At 47.5% G+C, this 20,129-nt stretch overlaps 1 protein-coding gene across 3 annotated transcripts in view; it reads left to right on the top strand.

Annotated features, from left to right (window-relative positions):
- Positions 1–435: 435 nt before the first annotated feature.
- PAK5 (p21 (RAC1) activated kinase 5) overlaps positions 436–20,129 on the top strand; it is a 211,932-nt gene continuing 192,238 nt past the window's right edge. For all 3 annotated transcript variants that reach the window (XM_089664941.1, XM_089664942.1, XM_089664943.1), the window contains exon 1: positions 436–605. In XM_089664941.1, coding sequence (XP_089521067.1) covers positions 467–605 — 139 coding nt within the window. In that variant the 5' untranslated portion in view covers positions 436–466. The remainder of the gene's footprint in view (positions 606–20,129) is intronic.

Below are 20,129 nucleotides of genomic sequence, written 5' to 3' on the forward strand. Positions count from 1 at the left end.
TCTTTTTTATCAATCAGTACGGGGGCATTGATTATTTTTTGGGCAATAGGTGGACTATCCTTTTAATGCAAAGTAGAAATGACATTATTTGAAATATTGTATTTTTGTGCCTGTATCCAATTGTCGGACAGTTTCGGGACATGTCCATCTCTACTGAGGAAGGTATAATGAATGCACATTTTTCCATCAATCAATATGGGGGGCATTATTATTTTTTTTTTTGTAAAAAGGTGGACTACCCCTTTAATGCAAAGATCACTATCACAGTACTTGGAAACATTGTATCTGTGTGCCTGTATCCAATTGTCGGCCGGTTTTGGGTCATGTTCCCCTCCGCTGATGAAGGCTATGCTCCATCACCAACAAGTCACTAGCAGCCCCCTCCCTTCCCCACATCCCTGCCTGCACAGGCGCGCTCCCGCACTCGGGCTGCGCGTCCCCGTGCAATCTCTTCCCCCGTTGTGGGATGGCCGTCGGTCGGGAGCGAGCAGCCTGGGCCGGCACATGCCCGGACCCCGGGGATCAGCGGGAAGATGGCGCAGAGAGCCGAGTGATCGGACGGGCCGGCGGCCGGCGGGATGTCACGGATTTCATGACGGCAGCGGGTACGTGTCCCAGCGGCAGCAGCATCCTCCTCCTCCCCCGAGCTGGACCACAGCATCCTCCCCGCACCGCATCCCAGCCCCGGCTCAGCCTGACTAATCCCATCCCTTTTGTTCTCCTTCTCTGCACACCCCAATTCTACAACGCGACCGTCTATGTGCGCCCCATCAGCATACCCCCATGTGCTTTGTTACATGAGCATCCTCCGAATGATCAGCCCCCTGTGCCCTGCAGCAATCCGATGTGTAGCCATGTAGCCCTTCATATTGCAGATTTCCCGGAATATCTGCATTTTACTACTTTTTTCAACGCCGATTGGTGATACTGCGTTTACGTCACGACGGTGGAGGTGAACTCTTCTCCACCACATGGGCAGCTGTCTTGTCTATGGTCATGGTGGATGTTTCATGGAGAGCAGGCCTTTCTATACTGGACCGGATCACCGTGGGTCACCTTGTTCAGCTCTCTCTATACTGGGCAGGTCAACCATGGGTTGCGTTGTCCACCGTGGATCACATTGCTTAGACCTTTCTATGATGGACAGGTCAACCATGGATCACCTTGTTCAACTATGTCTACACTAGACAGTTCCACCATGGGTCACCTTGTTCAGCCCTCTCTATACTGGACAGGTCAACCATACGTTGCGTTGTCCACATAGATCACATTGCTTAGACCTTTCTATGATGGACAGGTCAACCATGGATCACCTTGTTCAACTATGTCTACACTAGACAGTTCCACCATAGGTCACCTTGTTCAGCCCTCTCTATACTGGACAGGTCAACCATACGTTGCGTTGTCCACATGGATCACATTGCTTAGACCTTTCTATGATGGACAGGTCAACCATGGGTCGCCTTGTTCAACTATGTCTACACTAGACAGTTCCACCATGGGTCACCTTGTTCAGCCCTCTCTATACTGGACAGGTCAACCATGGGTTGCGTTGTCCACCGTGGATCACATTGCTTAGACCTTTGTATGATGGACAGGTCAACCATGGATCACCTTGTTCAACTATGTCTACACTAGACAGTTCCACTATGGGTCACCTTGTTCAGCCCTCTCTATAATGGACAGGTCAACCATACGTTGCCTTGTCCACCGTGGATCACATTGCTTAGACCGCTCTATGATGGACTGGTCAACCATGGATCACCTTGTTCAACTATGTCTACACTAGACAGTTCCACCATGGGTCACCTTGTTCAGCTCTTTCTATACTGGACAGTTTCACCATGGGTCACCTTGTTCGGCCCTCTCTATACTGGACAGGTCAACCATGGATTGCCTTGTCCACTGTGGATCACATTGCTTAGACCTTTCTATGATGGACAGGTCAACCATGGATCACCTTGTTCAACTATGTCTACACTAGACAGTTCCACTATGGGTCACCTTGTTCAGCCCTCTCTATACTGGACAGGTCAGCCATGGGTTGCCTTGTCCACTGTGGATCACATTGCTTAGACCTTTCTATGATGGACAGGTCAACCATGGATCACCTTGTTCAACTATGTCTACACTAGACAGATCCACTATGGGTCACCTTGTTCAGCCCTCCCTATACTGGACAGGTCAACCATGGGTCGCCTTGTCCACCGTGGATCACATTGCTTAGACCTCTCTATGATGGACAGGTCAAGCATGGATCACCTTGTTCAACTATGTCTACACTAGACAGTTCCACCAAATGGTCACCTTGTTCAGCCCTCTCTATAGTGGACAGGTCAACCATGGGTTGCGTTGTCCACCGTGGATCACATTGCTTAGACCTTTCTATGATGAACAGGTCAACCATGGATCACCTTGTTCAACTATGTCTACACTAGACAGTTCCACTATGGGTCACCTTGTTCAGCCCTCTCTATACTGGACAGGTCAACCATGGGTCGCCTTGTCCACCGTGGATCACATTGCTTAGACCTTTCTATGATGGACAGGTCAACCATGGATCACCTTGTTCAACTATGTCTACACTAGACAGTTCCACTATGGGTCACCTTGTTCAGCCCTCTCTATACTGGACAGGTCAACCATGGGTTGCGTTGTCCACCGTGGATCACATTGCTTAGACCTTTTTATGATGGACAGGTCAACCATGGATCACCTTGTTCAACTATGTCTACACTAGACAGTTCCACCAAATGGTCACCTTGTTCAGTCCTCTCTATACTGGACAGGTCAACCATGGGTTGCCTTGTCCACCATGGATCACATTGCTTAGACCTTTCTATGATGGACAGGTCAACCATGGATCACCTTGTTCAACTATGTCTACACTAGACAGTTCCACCATGGGTCACCTTGTTCGGCCCTCTCTATACTGGACAGGTCAACCACGGGTCGCCTTGTCCACTGTGGATCACATTGCTTAGACCTTTCTATGATGGACAGGTCAACCATGGATCACCTTGTTCAACTATGTCTACACTAGACAGTTCCAGCATGGGTCACCTTGTTCAGACTTCTCTCTGCTGGACAGGTCAACCATAGATCACTTTGTTCAACCATCTCTACACTTGACAGTCCCACCATGACCTTGTTCAGACCTCTCTATGCTGGTCAGGTCAGCTTGTTCAACCCTCTGTATGCTGGATGGTTCCCTTGCTCAGTCCTCTTTTGCTGGACAGGTCAATCATGGGTCAACTTGACCAACCAGCTCTACACTGGACAGTCCCACCGTAAGTCACCTTGTTCAGCCCTCTCCATACTGGTCGGGCTCACCACAGGTCACCTGGTTCAGCCCTCTCTATTCTGGACAGGTCAACCATGTTCAACTATCTCTACACAAGACAGTTTCACCATGAATCACCTTGTTCAGACTTCTCTTTGCTGGACAGGTCAACCATGAATCACTTTGTTCAACCATCTCTACATTAGACAATCCCACCATGACCTTGTTCAGACCTCTCTATGCTGGGCAGGTCAACTTGTTCAACCCTCTCTATGCTGGATGGTTCCCTTGTTCAGTCCTCTTTATGCTGGACAAGTCAATCATGGGTCAACTTGACCAACCAATTCTACACTAGATAGTCCCACCGTAGGTCACCTCATTCCGCTCTCTCCATACTGGACGGGCTCACCACAGGTCACCTTATTCAGCCCTCTCTATGCTGGACAGGTCAACCATCGATCACCTTTTTCAACCATCTCTACACTAGACATTCCCACCATGGGTCACCTTGTTCAGACCTCTTTATGTTGGACGCGTCTATATGTTCAACCCTCTCTACTCTGGACGGTCCCCTTGTTCAGTCCTCTTTATGCTGGACAGGTCAATCATGGGTCAACTTGTCCATCCAACTCTAAATTGAACAGTTCCACCGTAGGTCACCTTGTTCAGCCCTCTCCATACTGGATCGGCTTACCACAGGTCACCTTGTTCAACCCTCTCTATGCTGGACAGGTCAACCATGGGTCAACTTGTTCAGCCACTCTGTGATGGACAGGTCAACCATGGATCACCTTGTTCAGCCCTGTCTATACTGGAAAAGTCAACCATGGGTCACCTTGTTCAACCCTGTCTATTCTGGACAGGTCAACCATGAATCACCTTGTTCAACCCTATGTACCCTGGACAGTCCAACTGTGGGTCACCTTGTTTAATCTCCTCTATCCTGGACAGATCAACCATGGGTCACCTTGTTCAGCACTCTCTGCACTAGACAGTCCCACCTTGGTCACCTTGTCCAGACCTCTGTATGCCGGACAGGTCCTCCATTGGTCATCTTGTTCTGTCCTCTCTATGTTGGACAAGTCAATCATGGGTCAACTTGTTCAGTCCTGGATGGTCCCACCTTGTTTAGCCCTCCCTATACAAGATGATTTGAAACCGTCACAACAATTGATGTGCACTCTTATCCTCCACATGGGCATTTGCCATGTCTATGGCCATGTTGGAAATTTCATGAAGATCAGGACTTTCGAGACTGAACAGTCTCACTATGGGTTTCCTTGTTCAGTCCTGTCTATGCTGAACAGGTCAACCATAGTTCACCTTGTGCAGTCCTCTCTGTGTTGGACAGGTCAACCACTGGTCACCTTATTTAACCCTATATGTACTGCACAGTCCCACCATGGGTTACCTTGTTGAGCCCTCTCTTTTCTGGTTGATATGATCAGTTATCCACCACATGGGCAGTTGTCTTGTCTATGGCCATGGTGATTATTGCATGCAGAGCAGGCCTTTCAAGACTGGACTATATCACCATAAGTCACCTTGTTTAGCCCTCCCTATACTGATTGATATGAACGTTTACCCACCACATGGTCAACTGTTGTGTCTATGAACATGGTAAATATTTTATAGAAAACAGGCCTCTCTATACTAGACTATCCCACCATAGGTCACCTTCTTCAGCCCCCTCTGTGCTGGACTGGTCAACCATGGGTCACCTTGTTCAACCCTCTCTACTCTGGAAATGTCCCATCGTGGGTCATCTCCTTCAGCCCCCTCTATGCTGGACAGGTCAACCATGCGCCACCTTGTTCAACCCTCTCTACACTGGACGGTCCTACTGTAGGGCACCTTGTTCAGCCCTCTCTATGCTTGACAGGTCAACCATGGGTCACCTTATTCAACCCTCTCTAAATTGGACAGTCTCACAGTGGTTCACCTTGTTCAGCCCTCTCTATGCTGGGTAGGTCAACCATGGGTCACCTTGTTCATCCCTCCCTATGCTGGACAGTCCCACAGTGGGTTACTTTCTTCAGCCCCCTCTATGCTGGACAGGTCAACCAAGGGACACCTTGTTCAACCCTTTCTATGCTGGACAGGTCAATCATGGGCCATCCTGTTCAGTCCTCTCTATGCTGGAAAGCTCAACCATGGGTCACCTTGTTTAGCTTTCTCTATACTGGATGGTCCCACTGTGGGTCACCTTGTTTAGCCCTCTCTATACTGGTTGATATGAACTCTAAGCCTTGGTTCACACTGTTGCGGGTGATTGTGGGTACAGGAATTGCAGTTGTTCCCGCACCCTGCTCTGTAGAGAAATGCGGGGCTGCCATTCAATCTTAAGGGCACCCTTCACACATTTCAACCCACAGCATGTTTTCAGGTGTGGGAAACGCAGGCAAATCACATGGTGCAAAAGCACCATATGATTTCCCTGTGGACTCATCTTGAAAATGCTGCAGGCACCTTTTTTTGTAGGAAGCGGAGGCACAGTAGCCTATTCAAATGACCTACAAAAACGTGACCCGCAAACCTGCTGAAGTGTGAAGTTAGCCTTATCCACCACATGGGTAGTTGTCTTGTTTATGGCCACTATTCATGTTTTATGTAGAGGAGGCCTTTCTAGACTGGACTGTCCCAATGTGGGTCACATTGTTTAGCTCTCCTTCTACTGGTTGATATGAACCCTTATCCACCTACATGGCCAACTGTTTTGTCCATGTGCAGGCTTCTCTATACTTATTTGTCCCACCATGGGCCACCTTGTTCAGCCCTCTCTATGCTGGACATGTCAACAATGGGTCATCTTGTTCAATCCTCTCTACACGGGGGTAACCATGTGGTTATTCAACCTTCCCTATACTGTGAAGACCTACCATGGGTCACCTCTTTCAGCCCTTGCTATGCTGAATGGTCCCAGCACTGGCTGATTTGAACTCCTATATATCATGTGGACAACATGTATATGGCCATGGTTGCTGTTTCATGTAGAGCAAGCCTCTCTGTACTGGACAGCCCCACTGTGAGTCAACTTTCTCATCCTTCCCTATACAAGACAGTCCCACCATGGGTCACCTCTTTCAGCCCTCGCTGTACTGAATGGTCCCACCACTGGTTGATATGAACTTTTATGTATCACATGGACGACCCTTATATGGCCATGGTGGACTCTTTATGGAGAGCAGGCCTCTTCATACTGGACAGTCCCAAAATGAATCAACTTGTTCAGCCCTCTTTCTACTATACAGTACCACCATTGCCTGATATGAACTCTTATCCACCACAAGGGCAGCTGTCTTGTCTATGGCCATGAGGAATACTTTATGGAGAGCAGTTGTCCCTATACTGGATGGTCCCATTATGAGTCCACTTGTTTGGCTCTCTCTAAACTGGACAATTCCAGCATACGTTGCCTTGTTCAGTTCTCTGTACACTGGATGGTAAAATGATGACTCTCCTTGTTCAGCCCTCCGTTTACTAGACAGTCCAACCATGGCTCACCTTGTCCAGCCTGCTCTATACTGAACAGTCCCAACACGGGTTACCTTGTTCAGCCCGCTCTATAATGCAGTTTCACCCCAGGTTACCTTGTTGAGCCCACTCTATACTGAATGGTCCCACCGTGAGTCACCTTGTTTGACCCTAAGTCTTTCATAGGCCAGCCTCCCAATTGGTCGTGGTTTGCACATGCTTTTACTGGATATCTACAGGGAATTTGTATGTTAACCTGTTAAATGTTTTATGAAACCTTACATTTCTGTGGCTCCATGCCTAAAAAAAATATACCAGAGCATCGTTAGCCACTCAACAAAGTGTTACTAGGATATTCCATAGGGGGTTGCACACTTTCTTTAGGATTCAGTTATCCTACAAGCATGTATTTGGAGTGTGGGAGGAAACCCACTGAAGCACAGGTACAGCATGTAAACTCCATGCAGATAGTGTCCTGGCTCAAGCCAAGGAGGACCCCATTGCTGCAAGGCAGAAGTTCTAACCACTATGCCACTGTGTTGCCAAAAGTCACCTTATAAAGTGAAATACCAGCAGGCCATTTGTGTTTAGCGAGACCAAACCATACAAAGCACCCTGGCCCAAGTCATATGGATCTGATAGGGACCTGAAGTGGTTTTAAAACCATAACTCCATGAAATTTTCACCCTATAGCAGCAAGTTTCTGAACAAGGTCCTTCATTACATCAGGGGTTAAAATTTCGAGTCCAGACCAACTAGCCGGCCACAAAACTTACTCTCCACCAGTTGCCCCACCCAACCTTGCCCAGGTCTGCCCCAAACTCCACCCCCGGTCCGCCCCAAACCCCACCCAGCCCCCCCAACCACGCCCCCTTAAAGTTTATGAAATTACATTTTTCTTTAGAATAAATAGTCCAAAATATAAAACTGTACACAGTAATGTATATCCCAGCTCCCCTGTACTCCATTATAGTGATAGGACATGTTGTATACAGTACTTACTGTCCCCCCGAGTCCCCCGCAGCGGTGGAGAGGGTGTCTCTTCTCAACGGAGGAGAGCGGACCTCTCCTGCACAGTGCCCTCAGCGGCGGTGCCGCAGAAGCCGGAAACCGGAAGTTGTAAACCGGAAGTTGTAAACCGGAACTCGGCTTCACAAATTCGCTCCATGCTTCATCTGTGCTCACCGCTCGCAGCCGCTTGTCACAGAGGAATTTCTCCTCGCATTTGGCGAGCGGGCGAGTGGCTTTTTCAAGCCCTGATTACATGATCACCTGGTAGTAAGTTCATCACATTTTCAAAAGCAAAAAGGACTAAAAACAACTTCTGGAATGACATTCATATGTTTAAGTTTACTTTAGATTAGATTTTAGTGATTGGGTATAGATCTATTTTAAATGTTTTATTTTTTTTTATACCTTGACATTTATAATACTGTTGTCTTTTCAAATGCATTTAATCCTTTTTTTTTACAGCAAATGGTTGAAATTGTTACTATTGTATAATGATTTTGGGAAGTACAAATGAAACGGAGTGTTGTTGAAGGTTTGGTCACCCCCCCCCCCACTCCAAAAAAAACACAAAAACAAAATCAAAAACTCAAGTTATAAAGCAATAAACCAACAGGGCCAGTTGTCATTAGTTAACTCAAACCTAGTTCAGGTCATTTGAACTTTTTTTTTTTTATTAGATCTTAACAATTAAATATCTGTTAATCAACTTTCAGCTGTGATGCTGTTATTTCATGTTGCAAAATGTAACAGAGAAGCTGATTGGTTAATTGGGGAGCTTTTCTTCAGGCACTTTCTATACAAGAGGCCAGATATCCTCAATGTGGGTACATTCTACTTAGTCTCCGTGTGCACGGGACACTTCTGAACGATGGAAACTGACTGCTGGAAAACGTAGGTTAAAAAACGTCTGTTTAGCTGCGTTTGCATAATGCGTTTATGTGTGTTTAGAAGCGTTTTTTAAAGATAAGCACAGGAGACCCTCCCAAATGCCCAGAAAGCACTGGAAAGTGGTAAATTATTAACTATTTCAGAGAAATACAGAGAGTAGAAGCAGAGACAGCAGTATGTGTTGAGATTAGCTTAGGTGTGAGTTGATCATTAACATTTCTTTTGTTTCCAAGGGTGGGAAAGGTGTCTGGTGGAGGGGGTCATTAAGGCCACCTGGCAGGGGGTCTTCATGAGGAATCTGAGGTGTGAATGGTCATTAACATATCTTTTGTTTCCAAGGGTGGGAGAGGTCTGAGGTGTGAATGGTCATTAACATATCTTTTGTTTCCAAGGGTGGGAGAGGTCTGAGGTGTGAATGGTCATTAACATATCTTTTGTTTCCAAGGATGGGAGAGGTCTGAGGTGTGAATGGTCATTAACATATCTTTTGTTTCCAAGGGTGGGAGAGGTCTGACATGTGAATGGTCATTACCATATCTTTTGTTTCAAAGGGTGGGAGAGGTCTGAGGTGTGAATTGGTCATTACAATGTGTGACAAGCTTGGTAGGAACATCCTGTGTTCAGTGTTTTGTCCATCTGAGTACCTTGAAAATGCTTTGCATGCATTTTTCATGATGAAAAAAGGCTCTGGACAGCATCGGGAACTGGAAGAGTTAAAAAAAATGTCAGACGCAAACGCTTATAAACGTGATTTGCCACGTTTAGCCGCATTTTACGCTTGAAACGCTGATAAAATCAACTGCTGAACGCACGTTTTCTACATTCAAAAAAACGTCTGTAAACTAAACTGCCTGTAAACGACGATGTGTACACGGACATAGGAAAACATTAGGGAGAGTTCAGGGGCTGCTGAAAAAAACGCAGAACAGTTCCTAAACGTGAGTTTATCAGCTGCAGTGTACATGAGCCCTTACAGAGAAAAAAAATGTGCTACTAGTATATTTTGCAGCTTTAAACAATTTTTTCATACTGGGAAATAACTGTGTCATAGGGTTTGGGGAGATCTGAATTTTGTAATTTTTTTAATGGCAGCTGATGGCATCGCTGTCCTTTTTTCTCTTGTTCGTAAAAATGGCGCACGTTGACCTGTGCTGCACATTGTCATAAAATATGGCATAGAGGAAGATGCATCTGCAGCATTTTAGAGCAATTTAAAGCTCTGCTTGGATCACAAAGGTTTCATTTAAATACATTCATTAATAGCCATGCTGCAGCTGCAACCATGAGCCCGCTCTAACCACTTGAAGTGCAGGACGTTTTAAACGCCTAAGGACACCAAGTGGTTAAAGGGTCAGTCTACCCAAAGCTGATATTAGTCCTCATGCACACGGGACGTTTTTAAAGCGGCTCTTTTTGGCTTTTTGTTTCTACAGCCAGTAAACCCCCTCAGCATGTTCTCCTAGGTGTGCATACACACATAGACTGGAATCAACGTTTTTTGGCTGGGACGTTCTTTGGCTGAAAAAACCCCCAGAACTAGTGGGTTTCTAGAGGAGTTTTGTAGCTGAAAAACGTGTTTTTGTCCATTTTTGGGGCAGGGAGTTCCAGAGGATGGGTGACACCCTGGAGAAGTCCTGGAGGCGGGCATGGGAGGAGGAGACCAGGGAACTAGAGAGAAGGAGGTCTTGTGAGGAGCGGAGTGTGCATGCTGGGCGGTACTTGGATATTAGGTCAGTGATGTAGTTCGGGGCAGTATGGTGGACAGCTTTGTACGTCAGTGTTAGGATTTTGAATTTGATCCATTGTGCAATCGGAAGCCAGTGGAGGGATTGGCAGAGGGGGGTGGCGGAGATGGAGCGGTTGGAAAGGTGAATGAGTCTGGCAGCCGTATTCAGGATGGACTGAAGCGGGGATAGCCAGCGGCGAGGCAGGCCGGTGAGGAGGGAGTTGCAGTAATCGAGTCGTGATATGATGAGGGAGTGGATGCTATACAATTTTCTTACAATTTTTTGTCCAATTTCCTTTCGATTTACCTTCAACTATGTAGTGCAAGGGCCCGCCTAATTAGATACAATTGAAAGTGTTGTTTAGGTTTATTTATGTATTTCAGGTACTTATATATCGCCACCAATTTACGCAGCGCTTTACATATATATTGTACATTCACATCAGTCCCTAACCCTCAAGGGGTGTACAATCTAAGGTCCCTAACTCACATTCATACATACACATATTAGGGCCAATTTAGACAGGATCCAATTAACTTACCAGCATGTCTTTGGAGTGTGGGAGGAAACCGGAGTACCCGGAGGAAACCCATGCAAGCACAGGGAGAACATGCAAACTCCATGCAGGAGGCGCCATGGTCAGGAATCGAACCCATGACCCCGTTTGACCTCCTATTATATGGTTTTTGGTCAATCTAAAGCAAAATTCTCTAGAAAATTGTATAATGTATGGCCAGCCTTATAGCTTTTGGTACACACTGGAGATTTAAACCATTAGCAGTTGATTATGGGGTGGATTTACTAAAACTGGTGCTCTCAGATTCTGGTGCAGCTGTGCATGGTTGTCAATCAGCTTTTAACTTCAGCTTATTTAATTAAGATTTCACATTAAGCCCGGGTTCACTCTGATGCGGTGCGGAATTTGCAGCGTTTTCTGTGCACCGCATCAGAATTGCACCCCGTTCATGCGAACCGCTGTGGGTGTGTATGTTAACAACACCCAGAAATCGGTCCGCAAAACGTGGTGCGATGTGCAGAATTGGATTGCATAGGCGTGAATACTTATGCGATCCGATTCTAGTGCGGACCCAAAAAAGAATCCTGCACCTTTTTGGTGTGGATGCGGTGCGATTTGAGCCATACAAAATGTACGGCTCCAATCACTCCGCACAGAATTCGCATGTGATTTGCACAGGAATGCAGTGCGGTTCTTGTGCGAATCACATGTGATATGCCGCACCACACAAGTGTGAACCCGGGCTAAAACCCGGAAACTGATTGGTTGCACCAGATTTTGCACTCCCCAGTTTTAGTAAATCTTCCCCTATGTTTCTCAGAATTTGACCTATTACTATAGTTACATTTCCAGGTCTGCAAGTCTGACATTTAAGGGCCTATTTTAAGGTGGGCAGAAGTATGTAAAACCCCCAAATTAGGTGGGCAGGATCAGGAACTCTTGTATCACTTCAATAGTTACTGCAGGCAGGGGTGTATTTACTACAAGGCAAACAAGGCATTTGCCTAGGGCGGCATTTTTCAGGGAGCAGCAGCATTTTTCAGGGTGGCTGCGTGCTGCTTGATGGTGTACGCAGACCCTTGTTCTTGGGGATGTCCGGAGCTGTGAAGATGAGTGTCTTATGTTTTGCTGAGGCGGGGGGTTGCCAGTGTATGGTGGGCAGTGATAGTGGAAGGCTCTCTCGGGCTGGGGGGCTGGGGTGTTGTTGGTCAATGTAAGGCTCTCTTTGTGGGGGAGAAGGGGTGTTGGTCGGTGTCAGGGTCTCTCCATGGGAAGGGGAGCCAATTTTTTTGTTGCCTAGGGCAGCATGAAACCTAAATACATCACTGAGTTACTGAAATTGTAAGAAGCCAGAGTGACCTACCAAACTCCACCTATAATTGAAATATCACATTTAGGTAGGTTGGTCTTTTAGGAGATGCACACTTGACTATAAAATACTACACAAGTCCTGGGTTTGCATTAAAAGCTTACTGAGGCCCGTAGTGTAGAGTGATAGAACTGGGTCCTGGTGCAAGATATGACCCAGAACTTCTGAGCCTCAATGTATTACCTATTTCTCCAGACTTAACGTACCCAACAACCTGCCAACTCTGTATTTACACCTGTAGAACACTTACTCTATACCTAAAACTTGGGGAAGTGACTTGACAGCTGGGCATTGAGTCTAAACCTAATATTTTAGCCCAGAATTTCCCAACCATGGTGACCCCGGAGTTTGCCAGGGGATCCTTTAGCAGCGAGAAACAGTGGGTTGATCTACTACCTATGCTGACCATTAGTGCTAGAGGGCAAGTTTCCACTGACCATCAATGTACAGAGTCACTTCTACACTGATCATAAATGTTAGAAGACACCACAATTTTTACTGCCCGCCTTGGGGAAGTGTAAGCCTGATACTTTAGCCCAGTGTTTCTCAACCAAGGATCAGTGAAATCCTAGGATTCCTCCTGAGGGTGCTAGGGATTCCTTGAGCAGCCCAATGTTTCTCAACAAGGTCTGTGAAAACTTGAGGTTTCTCTTGAGGTTGTTAAAGGTTCCATGAGTAGTGAACAATGGTGGTTTGATCTCCTACCTGTCAGGAATGGACTCACCACTGGTGGTGGGACTCACCTGCCGTGTGGGCTGCAGTACCAGGGCTGGCCAGCGGGTGCTCTTAGCAGCCAGAAGCTCACTCCTGCAATCAAGCCATCACCTGAGGCTGATTGCAGGAGGTGTATTTAAGGAATGGCCAGGCATGCAGTCAGTGCCTTGGTGTATTGTTTCCCTTGGCCCCTGTATCCTGATCCTGCCTGCTTTGATCCTGACTCTACACGAACTCTGCCTGTACCGACCTCGGCTATCCTGACCACTCTCCTGTCTGCTTCTTGTACCTTGTCTGCCCGTTTGTTACCGACCCGGCCTGCCCAACTACGTTTGGTGTTGTACATATTGTTATCTGTTGGAGGTTTGGTTTGTTTGCACTGTGTTTATGTTTATCCTTGCACTGTGTTTATGTATTGTTTAGTCTTTAATAAATTGTATTGTTTTATACTATACCTGAAGCCTGCTTTTCCCTGTGTCAGTCCACACATCTCTGGTCATACCTGGAGTCCTGACACTACCTATCCTGACCACCAAGGCAAAAGGGGTCACTTCTACACTGACCAGAAATAGAGGACACCACAGTCTTTACTTTCTGATATGGGGAAGTTTAAACCTAATACTTTAGATCGAGGTTTCTCAACCAGAGATCCGTGAAATGCTAGGGATCCTCCCGAGTTTTTCAGGGACTCCTTGAGCAATGACCAGTGGGGGATTGATCTAGCTATCCTGAGCACCGATGCAAGAGGGTAATTTTCCATTTCATATAAGAGGTCACTTATAAAGTGACCACAAATGTTAGTGGACACCGTAGTTTTTACTTTCTGTTATGAGGGAGTTTAAACCTGGTACTTTAGATCGAGGTTTCTCAACCAGGGATCCGTAAAATCCTGGGGATCCTCACGAGTTTGCTAGGGACTCTTTGGACAATGACCAGTGGTGGATTGATCTCCTACCTATGTTGACCACCAATGCAAATGGTCAATTTTCCATTAAACACCAATATAAGGGGTCACTTCTACCTTAACGTCAATATTACCATTGCACACGTTCCTGCATCAGTTGTAGCGGGTGCTGTAGCAACATCTAGCTGGGGAAACTGGAACAATCACAGATTAATGTTCATATTTGCCAGCACATGACAGGTCATCAATGTCATCTGAAAAGCTTTTCAAACGACATTGATGATCCGTGGTGTGGTGGCAAATATGAATGTCGTACTTCTACCTTAGCTACACATGTTAGAGGACATTACAATTTTTACTGTCTGCCTTGGTGGAGTCTAAACCTGATGCTTTAACCCAATGTTTCTCAACCAGGGTTCAGTGAAATCCATGGGTTCCTCCTGAGTTTGCTAGGGGTTCTTTGAGCAGTGACCAATGGTGGATTGATCTCCTACCTATGCTAACCAATAATGCAAGGGGGCAGTATTACATTAAACACTAACGTAAAGCCAGCCATAGAAAGGTCGAATCGTGGCTGGTTCAGCAGGGACTGGACGAGATATGAACCATGTATTGGCAGGCTGAATGTACCCAAGTTGATGCACCGTTTTGGATCTGCGCATGACCCCTTTGTCAGACATGCCTGATGAAGGGGTCCTGGCCGACTCCGAAACGTTGCACCTTCCTATTTTGTGATGTGATCATTCTTCAATAAAAAAAAAGCTTTTCGAACGACATTGATGATCCGTGGTGTGGTGGCAAATATGAATGTCGTACTTCTACCTTAGCTACACATTTTAGAGGGCATTTTAATTTTTACTGTCTACCTTGGGGGAGTCTAAACCTGATGCTTTAACCCAATGTTTCTCAACCAGGGTTCAGTGAAATCCACGTGGTGTGGTGGCAAATATGAATGTCGTACTTCTACCTTAGCTACACATTTTAGAGGGCATTTTAATTTTTACTGTCTACCTTGGGGGAGTCTAAACCTGATGCTTTAACCCAATGTTTCTCAACCAGGGTTCAGTGAAATCCACGGGTTCCTCCTGAGTTTGCTAGGGGTTCTTTGAGCAGTGACCAATGGTGGATTGATCTCCTACCTATGCTAACCAATAATGCAAGGGGGCAGTATTACATTAAACACTAATGAAAAGCCAGCCATAGAAAGGTCGAATCGTGGCTGGTTCAGCAGGGACTGGATGAGATATGAACCATGTATTGGCCGGCTGAATGTACCCACGTTGATCGACCGATCAACTTGGGTACAACCAGTCTGTCGGATTTTACATGCGATTATTGCTGGTGGCTAGAGAGAAAACAGGTGGCGCACACACCTAGTGCATTATCCAAGGTTTATTGTAGGAATGAAATAATAAAAACATACTCACAGACGAAGCATGTATCTAAAAAGCATAGAAAAATGACAATGGCCACAACGGCGGGCAAGGTGTTCTCACTGTCAGTGCTGTCAAATGGCTGACGCGTTTCGGGGACGAATCCCTTTCCTCAGAGCTGATGACCAACCTCTGATGCTGATGTATGATGTATGGACAGAAAGAGCCTCCCTGTTGATGCCTGCAGGCATACGATATTGCTGGTGGCTGTTATAGAACACAAAAGCTCTGGGGGAGAGATTCCCCCATCAACACTGACTGTGTTGATGGGGAGATCGAGCGATTTTCCACGGGTTGCAGGAAAGAAAATTGTTCCATCTATGGCTGGCTTAAGGGGTCATTTCTACACTGACCACTTAGCACAGGTGTCAGACTGGTGGCCCTCCAGCTGTTGTCAAACTACAAGTCCCATGAGGCATTGCAAGATTGACAGCTACAAGCATGACTCCTAAAGGCAGAGGCATGATGAGACTTGTAGCTCTGCAACAGCTGGAAGGCCACCAGTTTGACACCCCTGACTTAGAGGATGCCACGGTTTTCAAGGGGGTCGGTAACAGTTTTGTAGTGGGTTGGTAACAATATCTCTGTGCTAGGAATGAAAAAACAAAAGACACACCCAGGGGTGGACTGACCATTCGGAAACTCGGGCACTGCCCGAGGGCCCGGGGTCAGTAGGGGGCCCCATGCGATGCCCCTGGTACCCTTTTCATAGGCTTTTTTGAGTTTGGGCAAGGACACAGGGGCCCCATGATCCCCTATTGCCCGGGGGCCCCATGAGTTGTCAGTCTGCCCCTGGGTCACACACCATTCTTTTAATTAAAATTTTCTTCGGCTTAATAATAAATCACATAAGATGTAAGTAGAACCTTTTTTAGCAGAGGTTCCTCAAGAGCCTGAACCTTATTTCAAGCATTCTTCAGGGGCTAAAATTTTAGTAAATTCTGCTTTGGCCTAAATGGACAAAGAACAGGTTTGCTTTACATTTATTGGTACTTTAATATGACATCAGAAGGAACATTGTGATTTTGTGACTGGACCAGACGCTCATATTTGGTTGAATATGCTCAGACCACTGTTGTCTTCTGTAGGGTTGCTGTACGTGACTGCAGATCGCTAAAGTGAACAACTGAATGTAACAATATATTATTGCAAAAACTGTGCTTTTTCCATATCATTTCAAAACAGTTCGGCTTAGCTGTGTAATTGCTTTTCCATATGGCCGCCTTACTAAGTTTGTTGCGCTCCCACATGCTCATATGGATTGTAGGCATCTCTCTAGGCTGCTTTGGATGTGTCCCAGTTGTCTCTAGTATCTCCCCTCTCGTTGACGGCTCACAGTTGACTTGTTTCCTTGGTGACTATTAATTTGAACAGATGGCTTCAGATTACCGGGGTCAGGCTCTACAAATCCTGTTTTTGTTCTATGGATCATTCCCTGAACAAAAGCACTCTTTGGAATCACAATCTGTGTATTGACAATATATATTATCTGGGAATGTGTTAAGGAAAGGAATTTCCTTTTTTCTTGGATTGCTTGCTGGTATGTCAACTTGATGTCACCTTTGCATGTAACCTGTTGCTTGTGGTATGTGGTGTTCAGTTGGCTGGTTTTGACATATCAGAAATACGGTTTATATATACTATAGCTTTACCAGGGCTTGACAAATTTGTCTAGGAGTCTAGGAGCCAGCTAAAAAAGTTAGTGTCATGTACCTGGTGGGGGAGCCTGACGTGGAGAGGAGGCGTCCTCTTACTACTCCCGCTCGGGGCCCCTGATAGTGGGGACAGAGGGTGCCGAGCCAGGAGTGGCACGAGTGCCGGGTGGGTCTTGAGATGATGGTAGGCAGGTGATGACCCGGAAGATCTGGATGTAGGCCAGATGCGGATGCAGGAACGTGGGTGCAGCAGCGGGCAAGTATGGCGGCAACCAGGATACAGGCCAGGTGCGGATGCAGGAACGTGGGTGCAGCAGCAGGTAGGTATGGCAGCAACCAGGATGCAGACCAGGTGCGGATGTAGGAACGTGGGTGCGGCAGCGGGCAGGTATGGCGGCAACCAGGTAACAGGCCAGGTGCGGATGCAGGAACGTGGGTGCAGCAGCAGGTAGGTATGGCGGCAACCAGGATGCAGACCGGGTGCAGATGCAGGAACGTGGGTGCGGCAGCAGGTAGGTATGGCGGCAACCAGGATGCAGACCGGGTGCGGATGCAGGAACGTGGGTGCGGCAGCAGGTAGGTATGGCGGCAACCAGGATGCAGACCGGGTGCGGATGCAGGAACGTGGGTGCGGCAGCAGGGAGGTATGGCGGCAACCAGGATGTAGACCAGGTGCGGATGCAGGAACGTGGGTGCAGCAGCAGGTAGGTATGGCGGCAACTAGGATGTAGACCAGGTGCGGATGCAGGAACGTGGGTGCAGCAGCAGGTAGGTATGGCGGCAACCAGGATGTAGACCAGGTGTAGATGTAGGAGCGTAGGTGCGGCAGCAGGTAGGTATGGCGGTAACCCTGGTGCAGGCCAGGTGCAGAAACAGGAATCTATGTGCAGCAGTGTCAGACAAGCCGGGTCAGGATCAATCGGGCAGATCAGGTACAAGGGAGCAGGCAAGCGGATAGTCAGGGATGAGCCGGGGCTGGTGATCAGGGTCAGATCAGATACAGGCAACAGAATCAGGTTATGGAGTGCAGAACGTTATAGACCAGAAGGCTAAACTGTGTTGGTGATTTAAATAACCCGCCTTGCGGTGACGTGTACGCTAGTGCGCATGTGCGCAACCGCACTTGCACCACCGCGGCTGACAGGGATCCGGTACCGGCGCACAGATGCATGACGGTGAGGGAACAATCCCTGACAATTAGGGGCCTATAGAAGGAGCTAGAGACTCCGAGCAGGTAGCCTGTTCTGTGTTCCCGAGACCTTCCTATCGACCCTCCTCAATTCTGGTGACGTCACTTCCACCGGTGCGTTCCAAGCTGGCCGTGCGGCCATCTCCTGGATACAGACGCCGTTTTTCGGCTCCAGCTCAGCCACATACCCAGGGGAGATTCCCTCAACTACACCTACGGCTTCAGCTGTCACTTTGGCTTGCCCGGCGGTACCCTACAGGACGGAGGAGAGTGGTCTTATACAGATGAGCTTTATTTTATCTTTGTTCTTGTGAGTGTTTTTATACTTATCCATTAAATGTGACAACAATAACCTGCACTTAGTTTTTGGCGCCTCCTTTTTTCTCTCTTTATTTCTGCATACAGAGTTGGCCTTGCTCTATAGCAGTGGTTCTCAACCTTTCTAATGCCGCGACCCCTTAATACAGTTCCTCATGTTGTGGTGACCCCCAACCATAAAATTATTTTCGTTGCTACTTCATAACTGTAATTTTGCAGTGAGAGGACTAGCGCCCCATCACTGATGTCAGTGGGATGAATAGTGTCCCATCGTTGGTATCAGTGGGATGAATATTGCCCCATCATTGGTGTCAGTGGGAGGAATAGTGCCCCATCGTTGGTATCAGTGGGAGGAATAGTGCCCCATCGTTGGTGTCAGTGGGATGAATAGTGCCCCATCGTTGGTGTCAGTGGGAGGAATAGTGTCCCATCGTTGGTGTCAGTGGGAGGAATAGTGTCCCATCATTGGTATCAGTGGGAGGAATAGTGCCCCATCGTTGGTGTCAGTGGGAGGAATAGTGCCCCATCATTGGTGTCAGTGGGAGGAATAGTGCCCCATCATTGGTATCAGTGGGAGGAATAGTGCCCCATCATTGGTGTCAGTGGGAGGAATAGTGCCCCATCATTGGTGTCAGTGGGAGAAATAGTGCCCCATCATTGGTATCAGTGGGAGGAATAGTGCTCCATCATTGGTATCAGTGGGAGGAATAGTGCCCCGTCATTGGTGTCAGTGGAAGGAATAGTGCCCCATCATTGGTGTCAGTGGGAGGAATAGTGCCCCATCATTGGTGTCAGTGGGAGGAATAGTGCCCCATCATTGGTGTCAGTGGGAGGAATAGTGCCCCATCATTGGTGTCAGTGGGGGGAATAGTGCCCCATCATTGGTGTCAGTGGGGGGAATAGTGCCCCATCATTGGTGTCAGTGGGAGAAATAGTGCCCCATCATTGGTATCAGTGGGAGGAATAGTGCTCCATCATTGGTATCAGTGGGAGGAATAGTGCCCCATCATTGGTGTCAGTGGAAGGAATAGTGCCTCATCATTGGTGTCAGTGGGAGGAATAGTGCCCCATCATTGGTGTCAGTGGGAGGAATAGTGCCCCATCATTGGTGTCAGTGGGAGGAATAGTGCCCCATCATTGGTGTCAGTGGGGGGAATAGTGCCCCATCATTGGTGTCAGTGGGGGGAATAGTGCCCCATCATTGGTGTCAGTGGGGGGAATAGTGCCCCATCATTGGCGTCAGTGGGAGGAATAGTGCCCCATCATTGGCGTCAGTGGGAGGAATAGTGCCCCATCGTGGGTGTCAGTGGTAGGAATAGTGCCCCATTGTGGGTGTCAGTGGGAGGAATAGTGCCCCATTGTGGGTGTCAGTGGGAGGAATAGTGCCCCATTGTGGGTGTCAGTGGGAGGAATAGTGCCCCATTGTGGGTGTCAGTGGGAGGAATAGTGCCCCATTGTGGGTGTCATTGGGAGGAATAGTGCCTCATCATTGGTGTCAGTGGGAGGAATAGTGCCCCATCATTGGTATCAGTGGGAGGAATAGTGCCCCATCATTGGTGTCAGTGGGAGGAATAGTGCCCCATCATTGGTGTCAGTGGGAGGAATAGTGCCCCATTGTGGGTGTCAGTGGGAGGAATAGTGCCCCAT

Source organism: Staurois parvus, unplaced genomic scaffold (genome assembly GCF_062004578.1).
Source record: "Staurois parvus isolate SC_StPar_1 unplaced genomic scaffold, SC_StPar_1.0 ptg002110l, whole genome shotgun sequence".
NCBI classification, from domain to species: domain Eukaryota; kingdom Metazoa; phylum Chordata; class Amphibia; order Anura; family Ranidae; genus Staurois; species Staurois parvus.